The sequence below is a fragment of the Euleptes europaea genome, chromosome 18 (assembly GCF_029931775.1).
Source record: "Euleptes europaea isolate rEulEur1 chromosome 18, rEulEur1.hap1, whole genome shotgun sequence".
Lineage (NCBI taxonomy): Eukaryota > Metazoa > Chordata > Lepidosauria > Squamata > Sphaerodactylidae > Euleptes > Euleptes europaea.
In genome coordinates this window covers 19,314,668-19,340,260 of record NC_079329.1, presented here as the reverse complement: position 1 = coordinate 19,340,260, position 25,593 = coordinate 19,314,668, and the positions used below count along the sequence as shown (strand labels likewise).

The following is a 25,593-nucleotide window of genomic DNA, read 5'->3' as shown; positions in this document are numbered from 1 at the left end:
GATACAGATGTACACTTATACAGATAAAGAATTTCACAGTTAAAAAAAAGAGAGAGAAAAAAATCTCACACAAAAATGGGGAGCGGACCTTAATGGTTATAGGGAACATCAGTTTTTGATACTGTAAGGAAGGTGCCTAAAGAGCCAGTGTCCCTGGTGTAGGGTTCAAGGGGGGCATCCTCTGATTAGAACAGTAAGATCAGTGAATGATTTTGGCAGCCAAAAGCCAAACAGAGATGATGGTATTGAGGTGCAGTTTCAGAAGACCCAGATGAGGTTTGCATTAGTTGAGGTAACATGAGATGAGGTTGCGTTTTTGCTGAAGAAAATTAAAGGAAGGGCAATTATCTAGGAATCTAAACCCAAACACAACAATCAAAATCAATTTGTAATTTTGTGTGTATGTGCCTATATGTATCCTCAGGCATTTGATGTCCTTTTAGGTATTTCTTGATATGTCTGTTGGATTATTGTCATCAATAGATAATACAGTCTTTTCCTTCTCAGACTCCTTCTCAGTAAAGCAAGATAATTGATGTCTCCAAAGAGATAACTGGTACACAATTACACTTCTGTGTAGAGGAAAGAAGGAAACCTCTTTGGAACGGGAAATGATTATTGAGAATAGCACTGACATGACCAGCTTCATACTCCTAGGTTTTTCTGATGTTCCCAGACTCCATCCGCTACTCTTTACGATACTGTTTTTGGTCTATATTACCACTCTTTTGTCCAATGGCCTTATTGTTGCAATTATCAATACCAACACCAGTCTTCACACCCCTATGTATTTCTTTCTGGTACATTTGTCTTGCTTGGAGATTTGTTATACCTCAGTCACCACCCCAAGGATGCTTGAGAACTTGCTGGTGAAGCAAACAACAATTTCATTTATGGGATGCGCTGCCCAGATGTTCTTCTTCCTATTTTTTGGGGTGTCAGAGTGTTTTCTGTTGGCATCAATGTCCTTTGACAGGTACGTGGCCATATGTAGACCTTTGACCTACCACAACATTATGAACAAGACATTTTGTCTACAGTTGGTGATTGTGTCATGGGCCTGTGGGAGTGCAGTAGCACTAGGGCATACTACTTTGATGTTCAGCCTTCCATTCTGTGAGATTACCATCAACCACTTCTTTTGTGAGATTCAACCACTCTTTGAATTGGTTTGTGGAGATACCTTTCTCAATGAGATTCAGGTTATTGCTGTGGCCGTGCTGGCAATTATGATGCCTTTCTGGATGATCATCTTCTCGTACAGTTGCATCCTCGTCACCATTTTCAAGATGCCGTTATCGCACAACAGACAGAAAGCGTTCTCCACTTGTTCCTCACACCTCTTGGTAGTGACCCTTTTCTATGGCACAGCAGGCTTCATGTATTTAAGGCCAAAATCAAGCTACATGCCTTCGATTGACAAATTGTTGTCTCTGTTCTATGCTATTGTGACTCCATTGCTAAACCCTATTATTTACAGCCTCAGAAACAAGGAGTTCACAGAAGCCATGTGTAAACTCTGGAAAAAATATTCATCTCATTGAAGAGGAAAAATAACTAGGATGGCTAAACTGTTATCACACAAAGAGGGAAGTCCTAAAATTGTTTGTGGATATTTTGGTATGTTCACTTTTCAACACATTAAATCATGAGTTTCCAATTCCACAGAGTATTCCTTGGAAAACTAATAAGATTATGCAGTTTTTATTTAGAAGTCATAAGTTCAAATGTCACCCTACCTCACATGAGGGTGGAACACTCTATATTTTAATTTTTTTCCTTTCCATTTTGCCTTTGTGCTATGGGCTTTTTAGAAGCACCTGACTTCCCAGTTTTGTAAACAGCATGCTGAACTGCATGGGCCCTATGGACTGTTTTGGAAATATGCAACCATTGTTCAGCAATATGATATCCAATGTCTAATTTTGCTTATTATTGATATACAGTGTGAAGCAATCTTATGATCATGATGTTTATTAGACACTGGATTTCTCAATGTTAAAAAATAATGGCTTTATGTATTTAGTATATTTCCCCAGGGTTCATGTTGGATGCTTAGGGGTGTGTGGACTTGTTAGAGATTACATTCCAGTACTTTTGGAACATCTTTTTTGTGTGTCTGCATACAAGAGCAACATGAGAAGTTGCATTAAATCAGTCTTACATTTTTATGGAGTTTTTGTCATTTATTTTAAAGGATTTGTTACTTGTTCTGTTCTTCTAGGCACCATGGGGGTTTCCATGTGCCTGCTAGGGCTATCCAGGTCAGGGCACATGTGTCATAGCACCCATACATCTAAAAGATACCCATATGACCCAATGTGCAAACTATGGGATTCCGACTGCCACCTAATGGCTGTTCCCCTCTTAAGATACCCTGCCTGACATCCGACAGAGCCCATGCCTTCTCCTCTGTAGCTCCTACTTTGTAGAATGAGCTCCCTGAAGAGGTGAGGAGGGGGTACAGTCTTTTTAGAATATATTACAAGTCCATTTGGTTTGCCGGGGCTTTTAATGGGGTAAAATTTGCCAGTATCTCTTTGGGAAAGGGGATTATTTGGAGGTTTGTTTTATTGGTTTTGAGTTATGATGTTTGAATTATGATTAGTAAGCTGCCTTGAGCTATGAGGAAAGATGGAATATAAATATTTAAATCAATCAATCAATGAAAGCTCCTTTATCTATGTGGATGGTGGGAGAGGAGCATAAAAGGAACATAAAAAAAAGACTGAATTAGTTGGAACCAGGTGAGCTTCATGGAGAAGGGAGTGCCAGAATCTTGGAGCTATGATGGAATCCAAAACGGATAGATTTCTACATTAATGATGCACTTGCCCCATAGTAAAATGGAGCAGGCGAATGATATCTTAGGGGGAAAAAAGAGTTGAATATTTCAAAGTGAAATGTAACTAGTCTTTATTATTTTCGTTAATAAATGCAACTCATATGTTATGCAAGAACATTAAAGTTAACCGACTCTAGCAGCCAAGACTTTCTGTGTGAATTTTGATGACCCCCCCCCCCCACATGGAATATCCACACAAACTGAATGATTTGAGGGGAAAAACCCTCTGGGGTTTTGCAGTAATAGTGACAAATTAAATTTGCAAAAATTTATGGCAGACGTTTGCAAAGCTACATAAGTGCTGTCAAGTTTCACCTGTCTTATGGCGACCCTTGCAAAGGGCTTTCAAGGCCGGTGAGAAGCAGAGGTGATTTGCCATTGCCTTCCTCTGCAGAGTCTTCCTTGGTGGTCTCCCATCCAAGTACCAACCCTGCTTAGCTCTGAGACATGACAAGAGCAGGCTACACTTTGCCACATTCCCTCCATGAAGAAGCTTAAACAATAAAACTGGTCCTTGTTCATAGACTTCTGTAACAGTAATAAACACACAGTCAGTGTGTGTAGTCAGAACGTTTCTAACCAAGATCCACCCCAAACGATTCTATTTTATCAATACAGTGAATGGGTTGATTCTGAACTGGAGTGTTCTGTTATGAAATATTCTGGTGCCTGTTGTGTGAGTTCAGTTCCTAGAACAGTGGGAGGTAGAAGGGCAGTGGCAGGGATGGGGGGAGACACACACACAAACACTCAGCAGATACATGCTTGACAGAAACATTGACCAAAACTCCAAATGCCAGAGGCATACTTTCTCCTAGCCAGGCTACAATACAGGAAACATCCAGAATGGGAGGAAATGGCTCAGAGAGAGAGAGAGAGAGAGAGAAATTTCAGATAAGGCATACAATGTGACAGCATTAGCTCCTTTCACTCATGTTCTTCATTTCTGGAGAGAACCCCCCACCTCTAACAAATAGACCACCCGACCTGGATAGCCCCAGACTAGCCTGATCTCATCAGATTTCAGAAGATAAGCTGGGTTGGCCCCAGTTAGTAGTTGGATGGGTAACCTCCAAGGAATACCAGGGTTGTGATGCAGATGCGGGCAATGGCAAATCACCTCCGAATATCTCTTGCCTTGAAAACCCTATGGGGTCACCATAAGCTAGCTGTGACTTGACGGCTTGCACACTACACACGCACACACCAAACAGACCCTACTTTAGGTTTCTGGAAAGGAAGGGACACAATGCATGTTATCCTGTATCTGTTCTGCCAGTAAGAACATAAGAAAGGCCCTGCTGGATCAGACCAAGGCCCATCAAGTCCAGCAGTCTGTTCACACAGTGGCCAACCAGGTGCCTCTAGGAAGCCACTAACAAGAGAAAGTAAGAATTACAGTTATCTGTAGAACAGGGATTAACACACCTGAGATTTGGGAGGAAGGGTCCCTTGGGAGAGGGAAGTGCTGTACAGACATGCATGCTTTCATTGCCTTTAATTTTCATTAACAGTAGACACTTTCATCCGGAATATTTTCTTCAGTAACCTGCCCCCTTTCGAAGTATACAAATCAAATCCATCATAGTTGGAAATATCAATGGAAAATTATATAAATCTCTTTCTTAAGATTAAAAAGAAGAGATCAAAAGTCTATGGAAGAAATTCTGGGCTGGGTCTGAGCAGATGTGGTGGCCCTTTGGGACACCGAGACTATGTTTACCTAATGAAAAGACCGTTTGCCTAATGAAGAAGAGCCACAAGAGTGTTTGAATTTCCTATGCACAACAGCTAGTAATTGTCTATACAACAGCCTGCCTATTTACTATCATGGTAAGAATAGTTATGTACATGCATCCCATTACATAGCCCACAATTACACCCATTCTACCCATTTCACCCATATATTCTTGCCTGGGAATTAAAATCACAGGGAGAGGCCCTCTTGACTGTCCCATCAACCAATGAAGCTTGTCTGGTGGGTACACAAGAGAGAGCGTTATAAGTGGCAGCTCCACAATTATGGAAGAATCTCCCCAGGAAGGTGCACCTGAACCCCTCAATCTCAATTTTTAGAAGGCTGAAGACAGTTTTATTCAAGATAGCATTCGATTAGGTTTTTCCCCTTCTCCTCTACCTATTGGTTTTAAATTGTAATTTTAATTCAATGCCTTTCAAGGGTTTTATATATATTTTAATGCTCTCTGTTCTATTTACATGGTAACCAGCTCCATAAGGTAGAAAGGTGGCTAAGAAACATTTTAAATAAATAAATCCCTAAAACACACGGAAAATCTTCAGAACATAAAGGTTCTCTGGGCAAAAGTGACCCTCCTTATAACTTTAGATCAGTGGTGCCCAAAGTGGGCAGTACCACCCCTTGGGGGCGGTCGGATTACCTAGGGGGGCACTAAGAGGCAAGGGGGCAGCAGGGGGGTGCTAGAGGTGGGCCCGTTCAACTGTGTTGTTGGATAGGGTGCAGGTGTTGGGGTTGAGTTTGTGAAACCAAGGGGGCGGTGGCCCAAAAAGTTTGGGAACCACTGCTTTAGATCAAAGCTATGAACCTTTTACCATAAGAAAGATTTTAGTACCCAGTTTCCACATTGCTCCTTTTACCTCTTTATTCCTGAGACTATATATGATGGGGTTCAATATTGGCGTGATGACAGAATAGAACAGAGACAGCCACTTGTCAGTGTCCAAAGAGTAACTAGACTTAGGCCGCGCGTACATGAAGAGGGCTGAGCCATAAAACAGGGTTACTACAATGAGGTGAGAGGAACAAGTGGAAAAGGTCTTGCACCGGCTTTTGGCTGATCTCATTTTCAAGATAGTAGTGATGATCTGGATGTAAGACACCAGGATAAGAATGAAGGGAAGCATGAGTACCCCACCGGCCACCACAATGACTTGGACTTCGTTCCAGTAGGTGTTTCCACAAATAAGCACCAGCAGTGGCTGAATCTCACAGAAGAAATGATTAATGACATTGGGCCCGCAAAAAGGGAGGTTAAAAATGAAGGAGGTGTGTCCTGCTGCCACCAAGAATCCAGCAAGCCAAGATGCCACAGACAGCTGGAGACAAGTTCTCTTGTCCATCGTGACCATGTATCGCAGTGGGTTGCAGATGGCCACATAGCGGTCATATGACATAACAGAAAGGAGAAAGCACTCCGTAACACCGAACAGTAAGAAGAAATAGAGCTGTGTGGCACACCCGACAAAAGAGATTTTGCTTTCTGCCAAGCGGAGATTTACAAGCATGTTGGGTATGGTGACTGAGGTGAAACATACTTCCAAGAAAGATAAGTTCCTGAGGAAAAAATACATGGGAGTCTGTAGGGCAATATCAAAACTGATGGTGACAACAATGATGATGTTACCAAGTATTGTAAAGAAGTACAGGCATAAAAACACCACAAACAGTAAGAACTTCATTTCTGGGAGTTTTGAGAAGCCCAGTATAATGAATTCAGTCACAGACGTGTCATTTTCCATGGCTTATCCTTTATTGTAGTTCCCCTGAAAACTGAACAGTGAAATGGTTGCTGTTACTGCATCTTAAAAGCACAAACAAACCCACTTCCATTTTTTTACATTGTAATTCATCTATTTTTATGTAGCAAAGCCTGATGGATAGAAAAGCAAACCTGCTACATATACATCTTGTCAGACACCACAGTGGAATGTACAGATATGGCTTTTTTTCCTACCTGTTGTGGAGGAAGCTCACCATGTTATTTTATTTTCACAGCAACCTTGTGAGCCAGAATGGTCTAAGACAGGGGTGTGGAACTCAGTTGTTACAAGGGCCGGATATGACATAACTGTCACTTGGTTGGTCCTGGCCATGCTTCACCAGCCCAGATTGAGGTGTTGTTGTTTTGTTTGCCTCAGCTTGCTCGTGGGCTGGATAAGAGCTCTCAAGGGGTTGGATCCATCCCTCAGGCCTTATGTTTGACACCCCTGGTCTAAGATATGTTACTTGTCCCAGACCACTAGAGGGATCATCCTGCCACTTGCACAGAATTTTCTGTCCTAAGAACACAAGAACATAAGAAAAGCCATGGCCCATTAAGTCCAGCAGTCTATTCACACATTGTCCAACCAGGTGCCTCCAGGAAGTCCACAAACAAGACAAGTGCAGCAGCATCCCGCCTCTGTTCCACAGTGCCTAATACTCCTCTAATACTGTAGAGAATAGGTCTGCATCATGACTAGTATTCATTTTGACTAGAAGTCATAGATAACCCTATCCTCCATGAACATGTCGACTCCCCGCTTAAAGCCTTCCAAGTTGATAGCCATCACCACATCCTGGGGCAGGGAGTTCTACAGTTTAACTACCGGTATGTGTTGTGTGAAGAAATACTTCCTTTTATCTGTTTTGAATCTTTCACCCTCCAGCTTCAGCAGATGACTCCACATTCTGGTATTATGAGAAAGGGATTGTCATCACAAAATTTTGCTTGATGTCAAATTCATTGTGGATTTGAACATTCATTCCAAGATGAAATATGAATTTCCAGGAAAACCACAACAGCTTAAAGATTCACCTCATTTCTCTAGTATAGGATATGTGTGTGTTTATGTGCACATATGCAGGTTCTACACAGTCTTGGATTTCATATTATATGCAAAGTGAAATTTGAGACCCACAATGAAATAGTTGGATTTTGAGTCAAATCAATAGAGTTTGGGTAGGATTACAGCAATTCCTCTAGGTCTGCACATCTTCCAAAACACCACCAACTGTTGCAATGTAATTAAATGTAAGTTATAGTGTTCCAACAACAAAGGTTCTAGAAAGAAAATCAGCTCCATTTTAGTCAACAATACAAGCTTCACATGTTTCTGGAAAAGAGAAAAACAGCTCTAAAGCTAGTGGCTGAGCCTTATTTTGGTTCATGGAGACTTCCTTGTGTACAAGGTTCCTTTAGATTCAACCCAGAACCAGTGTGGTATAGTGGTTAGGAGTGGTGGAGTCTAATCTGGTGAACCGGGTTGGCTTCCCCAATCCTACACATGAAGCCAGCTGGGTGAACTTGGGTTAGTCACAGTTCTCTTCGAGTCCTCTCAGCCTCACCTACCTCACAAGGTGTCTGTTGTGGGAAGGGGAAAGGAAGGTGATTGTAAGTCGGTTTGATTATCCTTTTAAAAAGGTAAAGAAAATCGGCATATAAAACCCAACTCTTCTTTTTCTTCTAGGCAATCTGCAATGCCATGTTAAGCAGTTCTACACCCTTCTAATTACATTGGTTTCAACAGAATTAGAATGGTGTAACTCTGGTTAAAATGGCACTGTATTGCATCTAGGGATATGAACTATTATGTCTCAATTAAAATCTTCCTATGAATCTTTCAGAAGTATGCAGAAACATTCCTTGATAGCTTTCAAAGATGTGCTCCAACTAATCACAGAAATCTGGCTACTAGATCTTGGCAGCATTAAATTCCTGGAATTTGCTTCTGATTTTTGTTTTCTGTGTGTTGCTCACTAGCAATGCAAGCCTCATAACCTTCCAAGCCCATGGACTCTACTTAGGATTTCATTGGACATCTCCTTTATTCAGACTTCTCAATGTCTAGTATTAACTTCACACTCATACCAAACTTGGGAATTTGTTGACTAGAAAAACACAGTTATATCTTTCACTACACTGAAAAGTAAAATCCTGTCCAGTCACACAGACACTTAACCACAAATGAAGCAAATTAACAATATTGACCATGAGTTATAAATACTTACCTTAGTATGCTGGGTTTTTTTTTTCCATCACTTGAAGCATACACTAACCCAATTATAACATTGTGAGGTGTAGGGACAAAGAAACTCATGTAGCTGCGATGAAAATGTTAGGTGATCATTCCAAAGGATGATGATTTTTATGTTACAGATTCAGCCCCCAGGCTCTACAGATGTTATATGTTGTTTATGACATTCTTCAGAATGTTAACGTTGATATCAATTCCTCTTCTTCAAGAAAATCTAGCAGTCCAAAAAATGAGAATACAATACCAAGCAAATAAGAGAACAATATGATTTGGTCATGCTATTGCCACACAAACACATATCCTCTTGGTTTTATAAGCATAGCTGCAGCTGAAGTACTGTGTGATGTAATTCTTAGCCTTAGCTCAAAGGAATTCATGATTAGGATTAATGAAGTAATTAACGTGCAACACATGGCCCAATAGAATAAGCATGAGAGCCAGTGGGTGTAGTCGTTAAGAGTGGCAGACTCTAATCCGGAGAACCAGGTTCGATTCCCCACTTCTCTACATGAAGCCTGCTGGATGACCTTGGACCAGTCCTAGTACTCTCTCAGCCCACATGGAGGCAGACAATGATAAACCACCTTTGAACATCACTTGCCTTGAAAACCCTTTGGGGTCGCCAACAGTCAACTGTGACTTGAATGCACTTTACACACAAAATGTAATAAGCAACAAATCATGATGTTTCTTCATGTTTGCTAAATTGTAGCATTGCTAAGAGAATCCCTGAAACCCAACAATTTTTCCCCCTTTCCTCTTTTCAGTAATTTGGAGTCTATTTCAAATCACAAAAGATTTCGAACCCCTACCCATCAACTGAAAGCAGTAGGGGAGTTGGGGGGGAGAGAGAGAAGCAAAAATGGGAGGTGGGTAGTTGCCCTAAGGATGTGGCCCCACCTGGAACCTCTAGGCAGAACTCTCCATGCCTACAAGCAGCCAGGCTCCCATGCGGGATGCCCCAGGGGGCTTCTTGGGGCAGTGAACCATGGTACAGACACCAGTAGTGAACAACCCCCCTTGCAGAAGCAGAGCCCCAGAGGATAGATGAGGATCATGGGCACACAGATGTCCAAGGCCCGTCCTCTGAGGTATGATTAAGCACTGCTCCCAGATCTCCACCCCCATGTGCTGCCCCCACACATGGGTATTTTGTAATAATGGATATTATGTCCTTGGAACTAACGGCAGACAAGGCAGTAATGTATGTCTCAGGAGTGAAGTGCACTGCCCTTGTAGAGCCAAATAACCTTTATGACAGGCCACCTGTCCATGTGCCTGAGAAAAAGTAATAAAGTATTAAAACTATGATCGTGTAATAGCTCTGAATCATACACTTAGTTGACCTTTGTCTTTCTGTATTTCTGACAGAGCGGTTACTCAGTAGAACAGGCTTCCTTGGGAGGTGGTGGGGTCTCCTTCTTTGGAGGTTTTTAAGCAGAGGCTAGATGGACATCTGTCAGATATGCTGATTCTGTGAAACAGCCTTGGTAGGCCTGATGGATGACATGCACTTAGAAATGGACAGGGGGAGTTAGTTTTCTTGTGAACTGCCCTGAGCCCGGACTCTGGCCGAGGAGCGAAAGCAAGGTACAAAGCCAACCGACCGACCAACCAACTAAACAAACAAACAAGTTATCCTGGACCTCTCAGTGGTTTTTGGTGCCATCAATCATGGTATTCTTCTGGGTCTCCTTTCAGGACTTGGACTGGAAGGCACTGTTCTGCAGTGGTTCTGGTCCTACCTCAAGTGTAGGTTTCAGAGTGTGGTGCTGGGAGACTGCTGCTTTGCCCCTTGGTTCCATCTTGGTTTCCCCTATGCTTTTCAACATCTATGTAAAGCCACCGGCACAGGTCATCCAGAGATTTGGGCTGAGTTGCCACCAAAATGCAGATGACACTCAGCTCTATCTTGCACTTGAAATTCCAGGAGGCAGTGGAATAGGTGCCTGGAGGCAGTTTTGAAATGAATGAAGGCTAACAATAGGGTTGCCAGGTCCCTCCTCTCCTTCGGTGGGAGGCTTTTGGGGCAGAGCTGAGGGGATTGTGCATGTGTGGCTGCACCGCCGTGCATGCACATCACTTCTGGTTTACACCCAGAAGTGACGCATCAGAAGGGGCCTTAGGCCCCTCGCGATTCGGCGCTTCCGGATGTAAACCGGAAGTGAAGTGCAGCTATGTGTAGGTGCGTGTGCACGTTTGTTCAGCTGGTCGGCAGGCAGGGGGGTGGATTGGTGGGGGCTTGCCCGCCACCACAGGGCACCTGGCAACAGCAACCCTTGCTAACAAACTGAAACTGAATCCCAACAAAGCAGAGGTGCTACTGGAGAGGGGGAAGATCTGACACAGGGAATGGGTTATCCCCTTTTCTGGGAGATGTTGCACTCTCTCGAAAGGAGCAAGTTCGTAGCTTGGGGTGCTCCTGGACCTGGGACTCCTGTTGGATAAACAGGTGACAGCAGTTTTAATTGGACTAATGCAATTACTGTGATTTAAACTGTATTTTAATTGTTTAATTGTTTAAATGTTATTTTATTGTTCACTACCTTGTGAACCCTGATTGGGTGGAAAGGCAGCATAAAAAGGCAGCATAAAAACATTTTAAATAAATGTTAATATATCCCTGATAAGGTTGCCTGCAAGAAACTACTTGTGCCCAGGTACAGATAGAATCCATCTCAAAGTAGAAATGACACAACTGCTTAATGTATGAGGAAGAAGATATGCCAACTTTCTCTACCTTTTAAGGAGAATCAAATTGGCTTAAAATCTCCTTCCTTTCCTCTCCCCGCAACAGACCCCTTGGTGGGGTGTGAGAGAGTTCAGAGAGACCTGTGACTAGCCTAAGGTCACCCAGCTCACTTCATGTATAGGAGTGGGGAACCCAACTAGGCCCACCAAATTAAAGTCCACTGCTCTTGTGAAGGAGCAGGAAACCAAACCCAGTTCTCCAGATTAGAGTCCACCACTCTTATCCACTACACCACGTTGGCTCTATGGTGAACTATTGTGAAGATGCCTTTATGTGGCTTTATACGACTGACATCAATGATTTATCTACTAAGCAGATTCAGCTTGCGGTGTGTGAGTTATCCTCAAGAGTGACTTCTTATGTGGAGGCCCAGTTCATGTGTCCCTTACTTTTGTGACTGGAAAGATAATGAGAACTGAGCTCTTATAATGGACTCATACTCCAACAGAGAGCCCAATTAATAACTGGGCTGTGAACCCGAGGGAGTAGAGATGACTGAGGTGCTTGTCCCTATCATACAGTTCTCACTCTGCAGTACTAATGTGGCATGAATGGGGAATTGTTGCTGAGCTGACATCAAGTATGTCTGAGTATGCTGAATTCCCACAGGTTAAGACTTGTTGTTCAAGCAAAGCTGAAGCACCAGACTTTAATTGGTCCTTTTGTTCATAAATTGTTCCTCATATAGCCCATTCAGAAGAAACATCTCTAGATTTAGGAATGCTAAATCATTCAAAGCTAAAAGTACTTGAGAACATGTAGGAAAGATTGTGTGTAGATTAGGAGGCAAGTTTTGGTTTCATTCCACCTCTAGAGGAGAGGCACATTTTTAAAAAATGCAGCATTTGAAACCAATATCTTGAGGATTAATATAGTAATTAAAAATGTACTTTAATTTTCTAACTCAACATAGCATTGGAACCTGTTAGGTTTCCAGCTTGTGAAATAGGGAAGCGCCTCTTGACTACCACAAGGGCTATGCTTGGGGTCATGAAACCCATCTGAATTAAAGCCATGCAGGATGGGAGCCTCAGTGTGGTGGGCATTTGGAAAAGTTCAACTACAAGAGCAACCATGATTCAGAAGAGGATTTTGGGTCATCAAGATGCTGATGGAGCTACTAAGGTAAACTCTGCTCCCATCCCTCCATCATGGCGAGTTTACATTCTCGAACCATGAACTCCTGTTTTTCAACTGGTGAGAAAGTGAGGAAGGGATCACATCAAATAGGCCAGAGAGTTTAGGGGATATAGTATTGAAGAAAATTGGGCTGGACTGGGTGAAAAAGCTGGCTGGATTCAACTCATATTTTTCCAGCGTAAGTTGATGTGAAAGACCCCCTCATATTTTTCCAGCGTAAACTCATATTTTTTCCAGCGTAGGTTGATGTGAAAGACCCCCTGCCTGAGACCCTGGAGAGCTGCTGCCGGTCCAAGTAGACAATACTGACCTTGATGGACCAAGGGTCTGATTCAGTATAAGGCAGCTTCATGCATCACAGAACTGCATGAGACTCCTCCGATGCTGCAGCCTCTCTGGGACTTAAATCCTGGAAGAGAATTGCATTTCCGATGTGGAGGGTGCATTTCTGGGGGCAGAGCTGACCTTAGTCAGCTTCCTAAGCCCCTCCAGCCCGGGATCGCCCCCTTGAGAAACAACGTTGCTGTGCCAGCTTTTTGTTGAGGCAGCATCACTGCTTCCAATGCCCTCCCCCATTTTATTTTTAAAAACTTTTAAAAATGATTTTATTCACCTTGCAGCAGCCAAGGAACCAATGCTCAGGAATGGCTCCGATCCTGAAAATACTTTCCTGGGATTAAGCATCATTGAGTAGAGATGGATTTATGTATGAGTGAAGTGGTATAGGATTAATCTCTTAATTTATGCATTTATTAGCTTTTTAAATGTTAATATTTATTTTATATTATGCATGATGCTTTTGCACCATTGGTCTTTGTTTTATTTTTTCTCTCTTGGTGACTTGTGCGGCACTTTTATTTTCTACTTGAACGAAAGCTGCAGCAGTCATTTTATGGCTAGCTCCACCTCCTACAAGAGCTCTTTTGGGGCAGCCGTTTTGTGGCTGTGCCCACCAAACTGTATAAGAATTCCAAAGGGGTCCACAGAGCCAAACAAGTTGGGGAGCACTGCTCTATTGTTTTGGTTTCCCTACCTATGCAAACTAGAAAGAAGCAATGTTAATCTCCTCTTTGTAACTCAGTCTCTGCTCTTCTTCTGGTCAAGCTGCCAGCGTGTATTATCGCAAATTCAGTTCCCCTTCTCCAGTATGAATGTTTCCATACCATTTTTCTATTTATGCCTTTAGATATAATCTGACCAAAGTTTTTAATTGATTGATTAATTAAACAATTTGACAAGATAAGGATAATCAATGTAAAACATAATCTTTTATGTTTTAATCAGCCCAACTATTTTAATCTTTCCCCACAAACATAGAGGTGTACTTTCACCCTCCCCATCAGCTGATGGCATCCTCTCTTTGAAAATCCCAATGCTGAACAGAACCATCAGGAGCTCTAGAATGCATTGTCAGTCAACTATTATGAATCGCTTAATCAGCATTTTCAGCTATACAATTGCAAACCACAATGGGGCATTTAATGGATGGTATTCAGTCAGCTTTTCTGCTGATGAAATAGTGAAGTAGGCTTACCTTTGACTATCCAATAAGACTATACCTGCATGAACAAAAATAAGGGGGGGAAGGGTGATCTTGAATCAAAAAGCAGGCTAGATTCCTATATGTGTCCCTGATGGAAGACATCAAACAGAGGACCTTAATGACATCCCAAGTAACAAAATACAGAAGACAACAAAATAATAATAATAAGAATAGAAAGATGAGATAGAGTGATGATCTAAACATAACAGAAATATAATAGAAATATGATACTCACTGAACTTGGACAAATAAGCAATTTCCCGTATTATAGTTGTACCACTGCAAGAATAAATAAATAAATCACAATTTCTCCTACCTTCTTCCTAATAACTAGGATGAAATATCTCCGTCTCTCTGTCTCTGTCTCTGTCTCTGTCTCTGTCTCTGTCTCTCTCTCTCTCTCTCTCTCTCTCTCTCTTACACTATATTATCATCAAATTCAGTTAAGGTAGGCTGAGATACTGATCGATCATCTAGTTCATGTCTGAGTAGTCCTGGGGTCAAGTGTAAGACTAACCACTTTGCTTCTCTTCTCATATTGTCAACATTGTCTTACAGAATGAAGACTCGAATTGGGAGTAGTAATGGTGACAAATTAATAATTACTATGGGGTGAAACGAGCACAGAAATTCATCAGCAGCATCAATCATTCTTTTGGACACTATTCAAAAGTAATGGAATTATTGGTTAACTATTTTTGATATAATACAAAGCAAAAGAAAATGATTACATCAAATGAATACTAACATAGAGGCATAGAAGAGTTGAATATATTATTCAAATATGAATCATCAAGAAAATGCCACTGCTTGGTCTGGATTCATTCTGGTAGCATTTGCAGAGGCGCACAAATTCTATCCTTTAATCTTTGTCATTTTGCTATGTCTCTACCTAATCACCTTAACAACAAACATGCTGATTATCCTGATTGTAAAATCGGATCCTATCTTTAACTCTCCAATGTACTTCTTTCTTATGAACTTGGCCTGCTTGGAGGCCTGCTACATGACAGTTGTCATCCCCAAGTTATTGGAGAACTTAATCATGAAGCCTACAGTTATTTCCTTTGTAGGATGTGCCATACAAATGTTTTTCTTCCTGTTTTTTGGAGTTGCTGAATGCTTCCTGTTGGCCACAATGGCCATTGACCGGTATATTGCAATATGTCATCCTTTGCGCTACTCTGTTATAATGAACAGGAATGCATGCCTGAAGATGGTGACTGGTCCATATATATGTGGGACTGCAGTGGGACTGGTCCACACCACTGTCATATTTTCTCGGCCATTTTGTGATGTGGTCATCAATCACTTTTTCTGTGAAATACAGCCATTGTTGGAACTACTTTGCGGCGAGACTTCTTTAGCTGAAATCCAAGTAATTGGAGTTGCTATGTTAGCTGTCATGGTACCATTCCTAATGATTCTCCTATCTTATACTGGAATAATTTTGACTGTAGTTGGGATGCCATCCAAGGAAAGTAAATGGAAAGCCTTCTCTACATGTTCCTCTCATTTAATAGTGGTCATTCTGTTCTATGGCACAGTGTGTTCCACATACTTAAAACCAAAGTCTAACTACTCTCCAGTGTTGGATAATATTTTATCATTTTCATATACTGTAGTAACTCCACTGCTAAATCCAATCATCTATAGTATAAGAAACAAAGAGATCAAAGGAGCCCTGAGGAATCTATGGAACAAGAGGATTTCACTGTGACTGTAAAGAATAAATGGATAAAGAAATTATATGTACAAATAAATCTGAAAATACCTCATATTCTTTGTTTAAATCATTGGTTCCTAAAAAAACGAGTGAATTAAGACAACTGATTTCACTGAGCTATTCCTATATAGTACCTAATTATTGACTGAAAGATTGTTGTTTGTTAAAGAACATTTATAAATTTTTTAAAAAAACATCCTAGATACAACTACATTTGGTGTTTGTGTGGTTGGATCACTGTTGAATGCAAATAGTCAGATGGGTGTGTGTGTGTGTGTGTTTGTATGCTTGTGGGATGGTATCACTATTTTGTAATAACAACAAACTGATAATACAAACATTTAATTTGAAACATTTAATACAAAAATTTAATGTGAAGCAAAGGAACAGTAGTATCCCTAAAAGTTTGCCTGAGAAGCAGGCCAGCTATAGAATGATGTTTGAAAGTACATGCCAGGACCTTGTAGAAGAAGGTGTTCCAAAACTCTCTGCTAACACAGAAGGTAAGAAACACAAAGAGGTGTGTCCTTGATAGCATATTCTTGCAAACAGAACAGTCCTGTTGTACCTAAAAGATATTCAAGAAGCAATTCTAAGCCAGACTAACTAGGTCCCTCTTTGCCACTGGGAGGAGCCTGAGGAGGGTGGGGTTTGGGGAGGGGAGGGACTTCAATGCCATAGAGTCCAGTTGCCAAAGTGGCCATTTTCTCCAGGTGAATGGATCTCTATCGGCTGGAGATCAGTTGTAATAGCAGGAGATCTCCAGCTACTACCTGGAGGTTGGCAACCCAACTAACCAGTATTAGTCAAAGGGGTTACTCCCAGGAATATGTTCTTAGAAGTACATAAAATGGAACTTAATTTGAAGTTGACCTGCTTTAGATTCCTCCCTTAAATGTATTTCAATTGCCACAAGGCTTATTCATTCATTCATTCATTCATTCATTCATTCATTCATTCATTTATGTACTAGAAATAAAAACCAATACTAGAATCCATCTCAAAGTAGGAATGATACCACAGTTTAATGTGTGAACTAGGGGGAAGCTGCCTTTATGTGGCTGACATTGATGATTTATCCAATAAGCAGATTCAGCTTGTGGTGTGTATGAGCTCTCTGCGAGAGTGACTTACCGGAATTCTTTGGAGGCCCAGCTCAAGTGTGCACCCTTTACTTTTGGGAGGTAGAAAGATAATGAGAATTAAATTCCCATAATGGACTCATGTTCAGATGTGTGTGTGTGTGTGTTAAGTGCCATCAAGTCGCTTCCGACTCATGGCGACCCTATGAATGAAAGTTCTCCAAAATGTCCAATCTTTGACAGCCTTGCTCAGATCTTGCAAATTGAAGGCTGTGGCTTCCTTTATTGAGACAATCCATCTCTTGTTGGGTCTTCCTCTTTTCCTGCTGCCCTCAACTTTTCCTAGCATAATGGTCTTTTCCAGTGACTCTTGTTGTCTCATGACATGACCAAAATACGATCGTCTCAGTTTAGTCATTTTAGCTTCTAGGGTCATTCAGGCTTGATTTGAGCTATAACCCACTGATCTGGTTTTTTTTTTTTTTTTTTTTTTTTGGCAGTCCACGGAATCCGTGACACTTTCCTCCAACACCACATTTCAAAGGAATCTATTTTCTTCCTATCAGCTTTCTTCACTGTCCAGCTTTCACACCCATACATAGTAATAGGGAATACAATGGCATGAATTAATTTAGTCATGGTGGCCAGTGATACATCCTTACACTTCAAAATATTTTCTAGCTCCTTCATGGCTGCCCTTCCTAGTCTCAATCTCCTTCTAATTTCTTGGCTGCAGTCTCCCTTTTGGTTGATGGTGGAGCCAAGGAATAGAAAGTCTTGAACAATTTCAATGTCCTCATTGTCAACCTTAAAGTTGTGTAATTCTCCTGTAGTCATTACTTTTGTTTTCTTGATGTTCAGATAGAGAGCCCAATTAATAATCGGACAGTGAACCGGAGGGAGTGGAGATAACTGAGGTGCTTGTCCCTATCATACATTTCTCACTCTACAGTTCTAATGTGTCATACATGTGGATTTGTCATTGAGCTGACATCAATTATGTCTGAGTATGTTGATTTCCCACAGGTTGTTACTTGTTCAAGCAAAGCTGAAGCACTGAACTTTAATTGGTCCCTTTGTACATAAATGGTTCCTCATATAGCTAGTTCAGAAGAAACATTTCAAGACTTAGGAATGCTAAATCATTCAAAGCTAAAGGTACTTGAGAACATGTAAGAAAGATTGTGTATGGATTAGGAGGCAAGTCTTGGTTTCATTGAACCTGTAGAGGAGAGGCACAATAACTGATGCAAATAAAGCTGTATGAGAATACATTTTTAAACAAATGCAATATTTGAAACCAATGTATTGAGAATCTATAAGGTAATTACAACTATACTTTAACTTTCTAACTCAACATAGCATTGGATCCTATTAAGTTTCTAGCTTGTGGAATAGGGAGGACCCTCTTGACTACCACAAGGGCTATGCTGCGGGTCGTGAAACCCATCTGAATAAAAGGTATGCAGGATGGGAGCTTCCGTATGGAGGGCATTTGCAAAAGTTCAACTACGAGAGCAACCAGGATTCAGACGACAAAAGAGAAGGATTTTTGGTCATCAAGCTGCTGATGGAGCTATTAAGGTATGCTCTCCTTCCTTACCTCCATCATGGACAGATTGTATGAATAATAAATTCTCTAACCATGTATTCCATTTCATAGGATTGATTGGATAAATGTATGCTCCAGTCAAGCCAAAGAGATAAAATTTTTAGACATCCTAAATGACTGTGCCCTCGAACAGTTGGTCATAGACCCAACCAGAGGGGAGGCAATCCTGGATTTAATACTCTGTTGCTGCCAGTGACTTAGTGCGGGATGTGGATGTAGTTGAGCCAGTTGACAATAGTGATCACAATGGCATCAAATTTAATTTATATGCAAGTGGGAAAGTGACTGGGAAATCTCACACAATTACCTTTGACTTTAAAAGAGGGAACTTCTCTAAAATGAGAAAACTGGTTAAGAGGAAGTTGAAAGGAACAGTTAGGAGGGTTAAATCTCTTGAAAAGCTTGGGGGTTACTCAAGTCCACATTACTAGAGGCTCAGCTAGATTGTATACAGCAGGTCAGGAAAGGTAGTAATAAGTCCAAGAGGTCACCACCATGGCTAACTGGTAAGGTGAAGGAAGCATTTAGAGAAAAAAAGTCTTCCTTCAGAGACTGGAAGATTTGCCCCAAAGAGGTGAACAGAAGCAAACACAAACTTGCTCAAAGGAAATGCAAGCAGATAATTAGAGATGCAAAAAAAAAGATTTTGAGGGGCATATTGCTGAACACATCAAAACAAACAATAAGAAATTCTTTAAGTATATTAGTAGGAAACCAGCTAGGGAAGCTGTTGGACCATTGGATGACAATGGGAGTAAAGGAACTCTAAGGGAGGATAAAGCAATTGCTGAAAAAATAAATGAATTCTTCTCATCTGAAGATACAGGGCAGATTCCTTCTCCTGAACAGAGATTTTGGAGAGGGAAAAATGAGGAACTGAGGCAAATAGTGGTAACAAGGGAGGAAGTCCTAGAACATCTAGACAAACTGCAAATTAACAAGTCACAGGGACCAGACGGTATTCATCCTATAGTTCTTTAAGAACTCAAATGGGAAATTTCTGAACTTCTAACAAAGATATGTAATATGTCCCTTCAATCAGCCTCTGTACCAGACGACTGGAGAATGGCCAATGTAACACCCATTTATAAAAAAGGTTCCAGGGGGGACCCAGGAAATTACAGGCCAGTTAGCTTAACGTCTGTTCTGGGTAAATTAGTGGAAAGCATTATTAAAGATAGAATTGTCAAGCATATAGAAGGGTGAGGTCTGCTGGGCAAAACCCAACATGGCTTCTGTAAGGGTAGGTCCGTCTCACTAACCTATTAGAGTTTTTTGAAAGTGTCAATAAGCATGTGGACAGGAATGAGCCTGTGGATATTGTGTATTTGGATTTCCAAAAAGCTTTTGACAAAGTCCCCCACCAAAGACTGCTAAGCAAACTTTATAGTCACGGGATAAGAGGACAAGTCCTCTGATGGATTGCGAGCTGGCTGAAAAATAGGAAGCAGAGAGTAGGAATCAATGGTCAGTTCTCACAATGGCGGGATGTGAGTAGTGGGGTGCCTCAGGGATCTGTGTTGGGACGAGTGTTTTTCAACCTGTTCATCAATGACCTGGAGTTGGGGTTAAACAGTGAAGTAGCCAAGTTTGCAGATGACACCAAATTATTTTTTCAGCAATACAATTGAAAATCACAACGGGACATTTAGTGGGTGGGATTCAATCAGTTTTTCTGCTGATGAAATACTGATCATCCAATAAAGCTATGCCTTCACGGAAAAAATGGGGGGGGGGTGATCTCGAATGGAAAAGCAGACTGGATCCCATCTGGAATGGCCCCTGATGGAAGACATCAAACAGTGGGCCCTAATGACACCCCATGTCATAAAACACAGAAAATAGAAAGTAAAAATATGGAAAATAAAAGTGGAAAGATCAGATAGAGTGATGATCTAAATATAACAGAAATATGGTAGAAATATGCTACCCATTGAACTTAGATGAATATGCAAGTTCCAGTATAGTATTTGTATAGTTGTATATATCACAATTTCCTCTACCTTCTTCCTAAGAAGTAGGATGAAATCTCTCCCCCCCTCTCTCATTTTTTACACGATACTATCCTCAAATTCAGTTAAGTTAGGCGGAGATACTGATTGATCTTCTAGTACTCTTCAGATCCGTGTAGACCTGGGGTCAAGCATAAGACTACATCACTTTGTTTCTCTTCTCATATTGTCAACATTGTCTTACAGAATGAAGATTTGCATTGGGAGCAGTAATGGTGACATTTTGGATGAAATAAGAGCAGAGAAATTCAAAAATTTCCCAACTTCATCAGCAGCATCAATTGTTCTTCAGGACACTGTTCAAAAATGATGGAAAGATCAGTTAACTATTTTTGATATCATACAAAGCAAAAGAAAATTATTACAATGAATAAATACTAAAGGGCAGAAATCTAGATGCAAGCAGAGGCAAAGAAGTGTTGATTATATTATTCAAATATGAATAGTCAAAAAAATGCCACAGCTTGTTCTGGATTTATTCTGGTAGTATTTGCTGAGGCTCACAAATTACATCATTTAATCTTTGTTGTGTTGTTATGTCTCTACCTAATCACCTTAACAACAAATGTGCTGATTATTCTAATTGTAAAATCTGATCCTGTTTTTAACTCTCCAATGTACTTCTTTCTTATGAACTTGGCGTGCTTGGAAGCCTGCTACATGACAGTTGTCATCCCCAAGTTATTGGAGAACTTAATTGTGAAGCCTACAGCAATTTCTTTTGTAGGGTGTGCCATGCAAATGTTTTTTTTCCCTGTTTTTTGGAGTTGCCGAAAGCTTCCTGCTGGCTTCCATGGCCATTGACCGGTATATTGCAATATGTCATCCTTTGTGCTACTCTGTTATAATGAACAGGAATGCATGCCTGAAGATGGTGACTGGTCCATATATATGTGGGACTGCAGTGGGACTGGTCCACACCACTGTCATATTTTCTCGGCCATTTTGTGATGTGGTCATCAATCACTTTTTCTGTGAAATACAGCCATTGTTGGAACTACTTTGTGGAGACACTTTTGTAACTGAAGTCCAAGTAATTGGAGTTGCTATGTTAGCTGTCATAGTACCATTCCTAATGATCCTACTATCTTATACTGGAATTATCGTCACTATAGTTGGGATGCCATCTAAGGAAAGTAAATGGAAAGCCTTCTCTACGTGTTCCTCTCATTTAATAGTGGTCCTTCTGTTCTATGGCACAGTGTGTTCCACATACTTAAAACCAAAGTCTAACTACTCTCCAGTGTTGGATAATATTTTATCATTTTCATATACTGTAGTAACTCCACTGCTAAATCCAATCATCTATAGTATAAGAAACAAAGAGATCAAAGGAGCCCTGAGGAATCTATGGAACAAGAGGATTTCACTGTGACTGTAAAGCATAAATGGATAAAGAAATTATATATACAAATAAATCTGAAAATACCTCATATTCTTTGTTTAAATCATTGGTTCTTAAAAAAACGAGTGAATTAAGACAACTGATTTCACTGAGCTTTTCCTATGTAGTACCTAATTATTGACTGAAATGTTGTTTGTTAAAGAACATTTATAAGTAAAAAAACCTCCTAGATACAACTACATTTGGTGTTTGCATGGTTGGATCAGTTGGTTGGATATATATGCTTGTGAGATGATATCACTATTTTGTAATGACAAAGAACAGATAATACAAACATTTAATGTGAAGCGAAGGAACAGTAGTATCCCTAAAATTTTGGCGGTGCTGCTCCTGCCTTTTAGCAGGGGCAGCCTTGCTGTTTCCTATGGAGTGAAAGCCCCCAGTAAAACAACAACAAAAAAGCCACGAAACGGCTTTTTTTTTTTTTTTAATGGCGTGTACGATTTGGCTTAGGAAGAAGCGCCACTGTGCCTCTTCCCCGCCGACTCCGCACGCCGCATTTTCAGGAATGGGCTGTAATTTCACTACCAATACTAGAATCCTAGGGTTGCCAACCTCCAGGTAGTAGCCGGGGATCTCCTACTATTACAACTGATCAGTTCCCCTGGAGAAAATAGCTGCTTTGGCAATTGGACTCTATGGCATTGAAGTCCCTCTCCTCCACAAGCCCCGCCCTCCTCAGGCTCTGCCCCAAAAATATCCCACCGGTGGCGAAGAGGGACCAGGCAACCCTATAGAATCCATCTCAAAGTAGGAATGATACCACAGTTTAATGTATGAATTAGGGTGAAGCTGCCTTTATTTAGCAGACAAATGATTTATCCAATGAGCAGATTCAGCTTGTGGTGTGTATGAGCTCTCTGCGAAAGTGACTTATTGTTTGGAAGCCCAGCTCAAGTGTGCGTCCCTTACTTTTGGGAGGTGGAAAGATAATGAGAACTGAGCTCCCATAATGGACTCACGTTCGGATACAGATAAATAAAAAATACCCCAGATACAACTACATTTGGTGTTTGTATGGTTGTGTCAGTGTTGAATGCAAATAGTCAGAAAACTATATACAGTAGATGCTTGTGAGATGGTATCAGTATTTTGTAATGACAGAACATCTGGTTGGCATGCAGAAGGTCCCAGGTTCAATCCCCAACATCTCCAGTTGAAGGGACTATCTCATGTTGAGTCTTCCTCTTTTCCTACTGCCTTTAAGTGACTTGACCTAATAAAAGACTGACTATAAAAGTAGGGGGAAAAAAGAGCTAGGTAGTTTCCATTTAAGGAGGGGCTGTGGCTCAGGGGTGGAGCAACTGGTTGGCATGCAGGTTCAATCCCTGTCATCCCCAGTTAAAGGGACTAGGCAAGTAGGTGATGTGAAAGACCTCTCCCTGAGATCCTGGAGAGCTGCTGCCAATCTGAGTAGACAATATTAATTTGGATGGACCAAGGGTCTGATTCAGTATAAGGCAGCTTCTTGTGTTCATGTGTATTGCAAAATGTCAAATAAGGGTCACTCATCGCTTGTTGACCTACCAAGGAGTATAAAGAGCCTTTGTACACATCAAGTGCTATCCCATTGTTACAAAGCAGTGAAAGTCAAAAGAAAGTCAAACTATGGAGTGGTGATTATCTCCCCTGTTATTATCAAGCAAGATTATGACCGAGTCTTCTACATGGAGAAGCCCTGGGGATTTTTGAAAGCAACCTTCCGAAACACCAAAACAAGCCATTTGCAAAGCGTGGCAAAGACTTGCTGATAAACGATGAAGTCTCATATAAATACTGAAACCTTTACCGAGTCAGGGGTTGGGAGGGATCTGTTAAACCGAAGTTAAATAAAATCAAAGACTTGGGGTGGAATGTGCCTCTCTCCATGGCTTTTTGCAACAGAATGTGTTACATATTTTGAGCTCCCATTGTTGTTGGGCATGAATGAATATTTTCAAATGATAAAATATATTTCATTGAGCAAATATGCTGCTCCTGCTGCTCTTTCTTCTGTTCCTGCCTCAAGCTGTCAGCAAGGACTTGAAGGGACTTTGCAGAGCAACCGCTTACCGATATAAAGATGATTATTTGAAGCCGGGGAATCATATCATTGGTGCCATTTCATCTCTGCGTATTGCTGTCGGTCCAGAAGAGAGATTCAAGTCCTTGCCCCATAGTTTCAATAAATATATATACCAGTAAGTGTGTATGCAGCTTAAATAAAGTACAGGCATCCAGACTGTAAGCTTCTTATGCTACAGAATGAATATCTCCGGGTACGTGGTAACATTATTAACTCTAGCCTGAGCTTTGCCCTCAACAGGCAAACCCTCAAGACAAAGGTCAAGCAACCACATATGTGGTATGGAGTAAGAACAGACTGTTGCACCCATTAAAAAAGGATCAATAGCTTCACCACCTGCACAGTTTGCAACTAAACTTATGTTTAGAATATCGGGTTGGATCCTCACTGTTTTTTTAATTCAATATTATCCCATCTCCTCTTAACGTCAGCCTCCATTCCAAATTATTTTTGTCCATGCAGGTCCCATAATTCCCAGTATAGCCTTTTGGGGTGGTCGAAGGGGATCCTTCATTCCTTCTTTACCAACCAAAAAGCTGGATGGATCCAGCCCTGGCATCAGGTTATCTAATTGACTCTGGTGTTTGATCTTAAGCAGTTTTTCTTTTACTAATTCAGAGCTTTGGAAATTTGGACAGGGGATGAAAAAAGGCCGTAAATATAAAGAGGTCAATGAAATCTTTCCTTCCATTATAGACTGGTGAGAAAGAATTATCAGCATGTCCTCACCTTCATTTTTACTGTTGGTGAGATCAACAAGGATCCAGATCTCTTACCCAATATCACATTGGGCTTCCGCCTCTATGACAGCCTCTTACAAGGAAGATCAGATTATGATATCGCTCTGTCCCTGCTGTCCGCACAAAAAGTAAACATCCCTAATTTCAACTGTGCAAAGCATTACAGGATGTCAGCAGTTGTTGGAGGACTTAGGTCAGAAACTTCCATCCTGATGGCTACCATCTTTGACCTCTACAAAATCCCCCAGGTATAAAATACCAACACAAAAGGACAGTTGATCCCTGATGCATCATACTTGAGCCCAAACAGTCTACATAAGTCTACATTTTGTCATGTTATCCCAGTTTTACAGTGATGTAGTACATGAACTATCACAGCTTAGCATTATCCATTAGGCATGAATGGTGGTGGTTGTATATGCATCCAAATTGCTCGGTCTGAAGATACTGCATTGGAGAAGGTTTGGCACATATAAAGTCAGGAAACTGCAAACTTCATTATTTTTCAGTAACCATGAGCTTTGTGAAATAATTTTGGGGTTGTAAGAAAATATTGCCCTGATCTGTATGGCCCAGGCTATCCTGATCTTGTCAGATCGCAAAAACTAAGCAGGGTAGGTCCTGGCTAGTACTTGGATGGGAGTGAACCAATGAATTCCAGGGCTGCTGTGGCGAAGACGCAATGGCAAACCACCTCTGTTAGTCTCTTGCCATGAAAACCCTATGGGGTCGCCATAAGTGAACTGTGACTTGACGGCACACAAACACAACTATTACACTGACCCATCACTTAGTAATAAAATTGGGTTACCTACTATTACTGACTCTTTTTGGAAAATCACTGCAAGCCTAACAGATTCCCCTAAAGAAGCCTTTTGGCAAAACGCGTAGATAAT

General features: G+C 41.0%; 3 protein-coding genes and 1 pseudogene across 3 annotated transcripts; 3 read left to right on the top strand and 1 right to left on the bottom strand.

The window, feature by feature from the left end:
• The first annotated feature begins 608 nt into the window (after positions 1–608).
• LOC130490752 (olfactory receptor 10C1-like) lies at positions 609–1,544 on the top strand. Its single transcript, XM_056864558.1, has one exon. It carries the CDS (start codon positions 612–614, stop codon positions 1,542–1,544), a length of 933 nt encoding a protein of 310 aa, XP_056720536.1. The 5' UTR covers positions 609–611.
• Positions 1,545–5,401: 3,857 nt separating this feature from the next.
• LOC130490751 (olfactory receptor 10C1-like) lies at positions 5,402–6,343 on the bottom strand. Its single transcript, XM_056864557.1, has one exon. It carries the CDS (start codon positions 6,341–6,343, stop codon positions 5,402–5,404), a length of 942 nt encoding a protein of 313 aa, XP_056720535.1.
• Positions 6,344–14,839: 8,496 nt separating this feature from the next.
• LOC130490750 (olfactory receptor 10A2-like) lies at positions 14,840–15,775 on the top strand. The gene has a single exon (XM_056864556.1). The coding sequence runs from the start codon at positions 14,840–14,842 to the stop codon at positions 15,773–15,775; it is 936 nt and encodes a 311-aa protein (XP_056720534.1).
• Positions 15,776–20,925: 5,150 nt separating this feature from the next.
• On the top strand, positions 20,926–21,862 carry LOC130490749 (olfactory receptor 10A2-like; annotated as a pseudogene).
• The last annotated feature ends 3,731 nt before the right edge of the window (positions 21,863–25,593 follow it).

What these genes read in the sequence shown, in the direction of transcription:
- LOC130490751 (XM_056864557.1), bottom strand. Translation starts at nt 6,343, where the DNA reads ATGGAAAATGACACGTCTGTGACTGAATTCATTATACTGGGCTTCTCA.
- LOC130490750 (XM_056864556.1), top strand. Translation starts at nt 14,840, where the DNA reads ATGAATCATCAAGAAAATGCCACTGCTTGGTCTGGATTCATTCTGGTA.
- LOC130490752 (XM_056864558.1), top strand. Translation starts at nt 612, where the DNA reads ATGATTATTGAGAATAGCACTGACATGACCAGCTTCATACTCCTAGGT.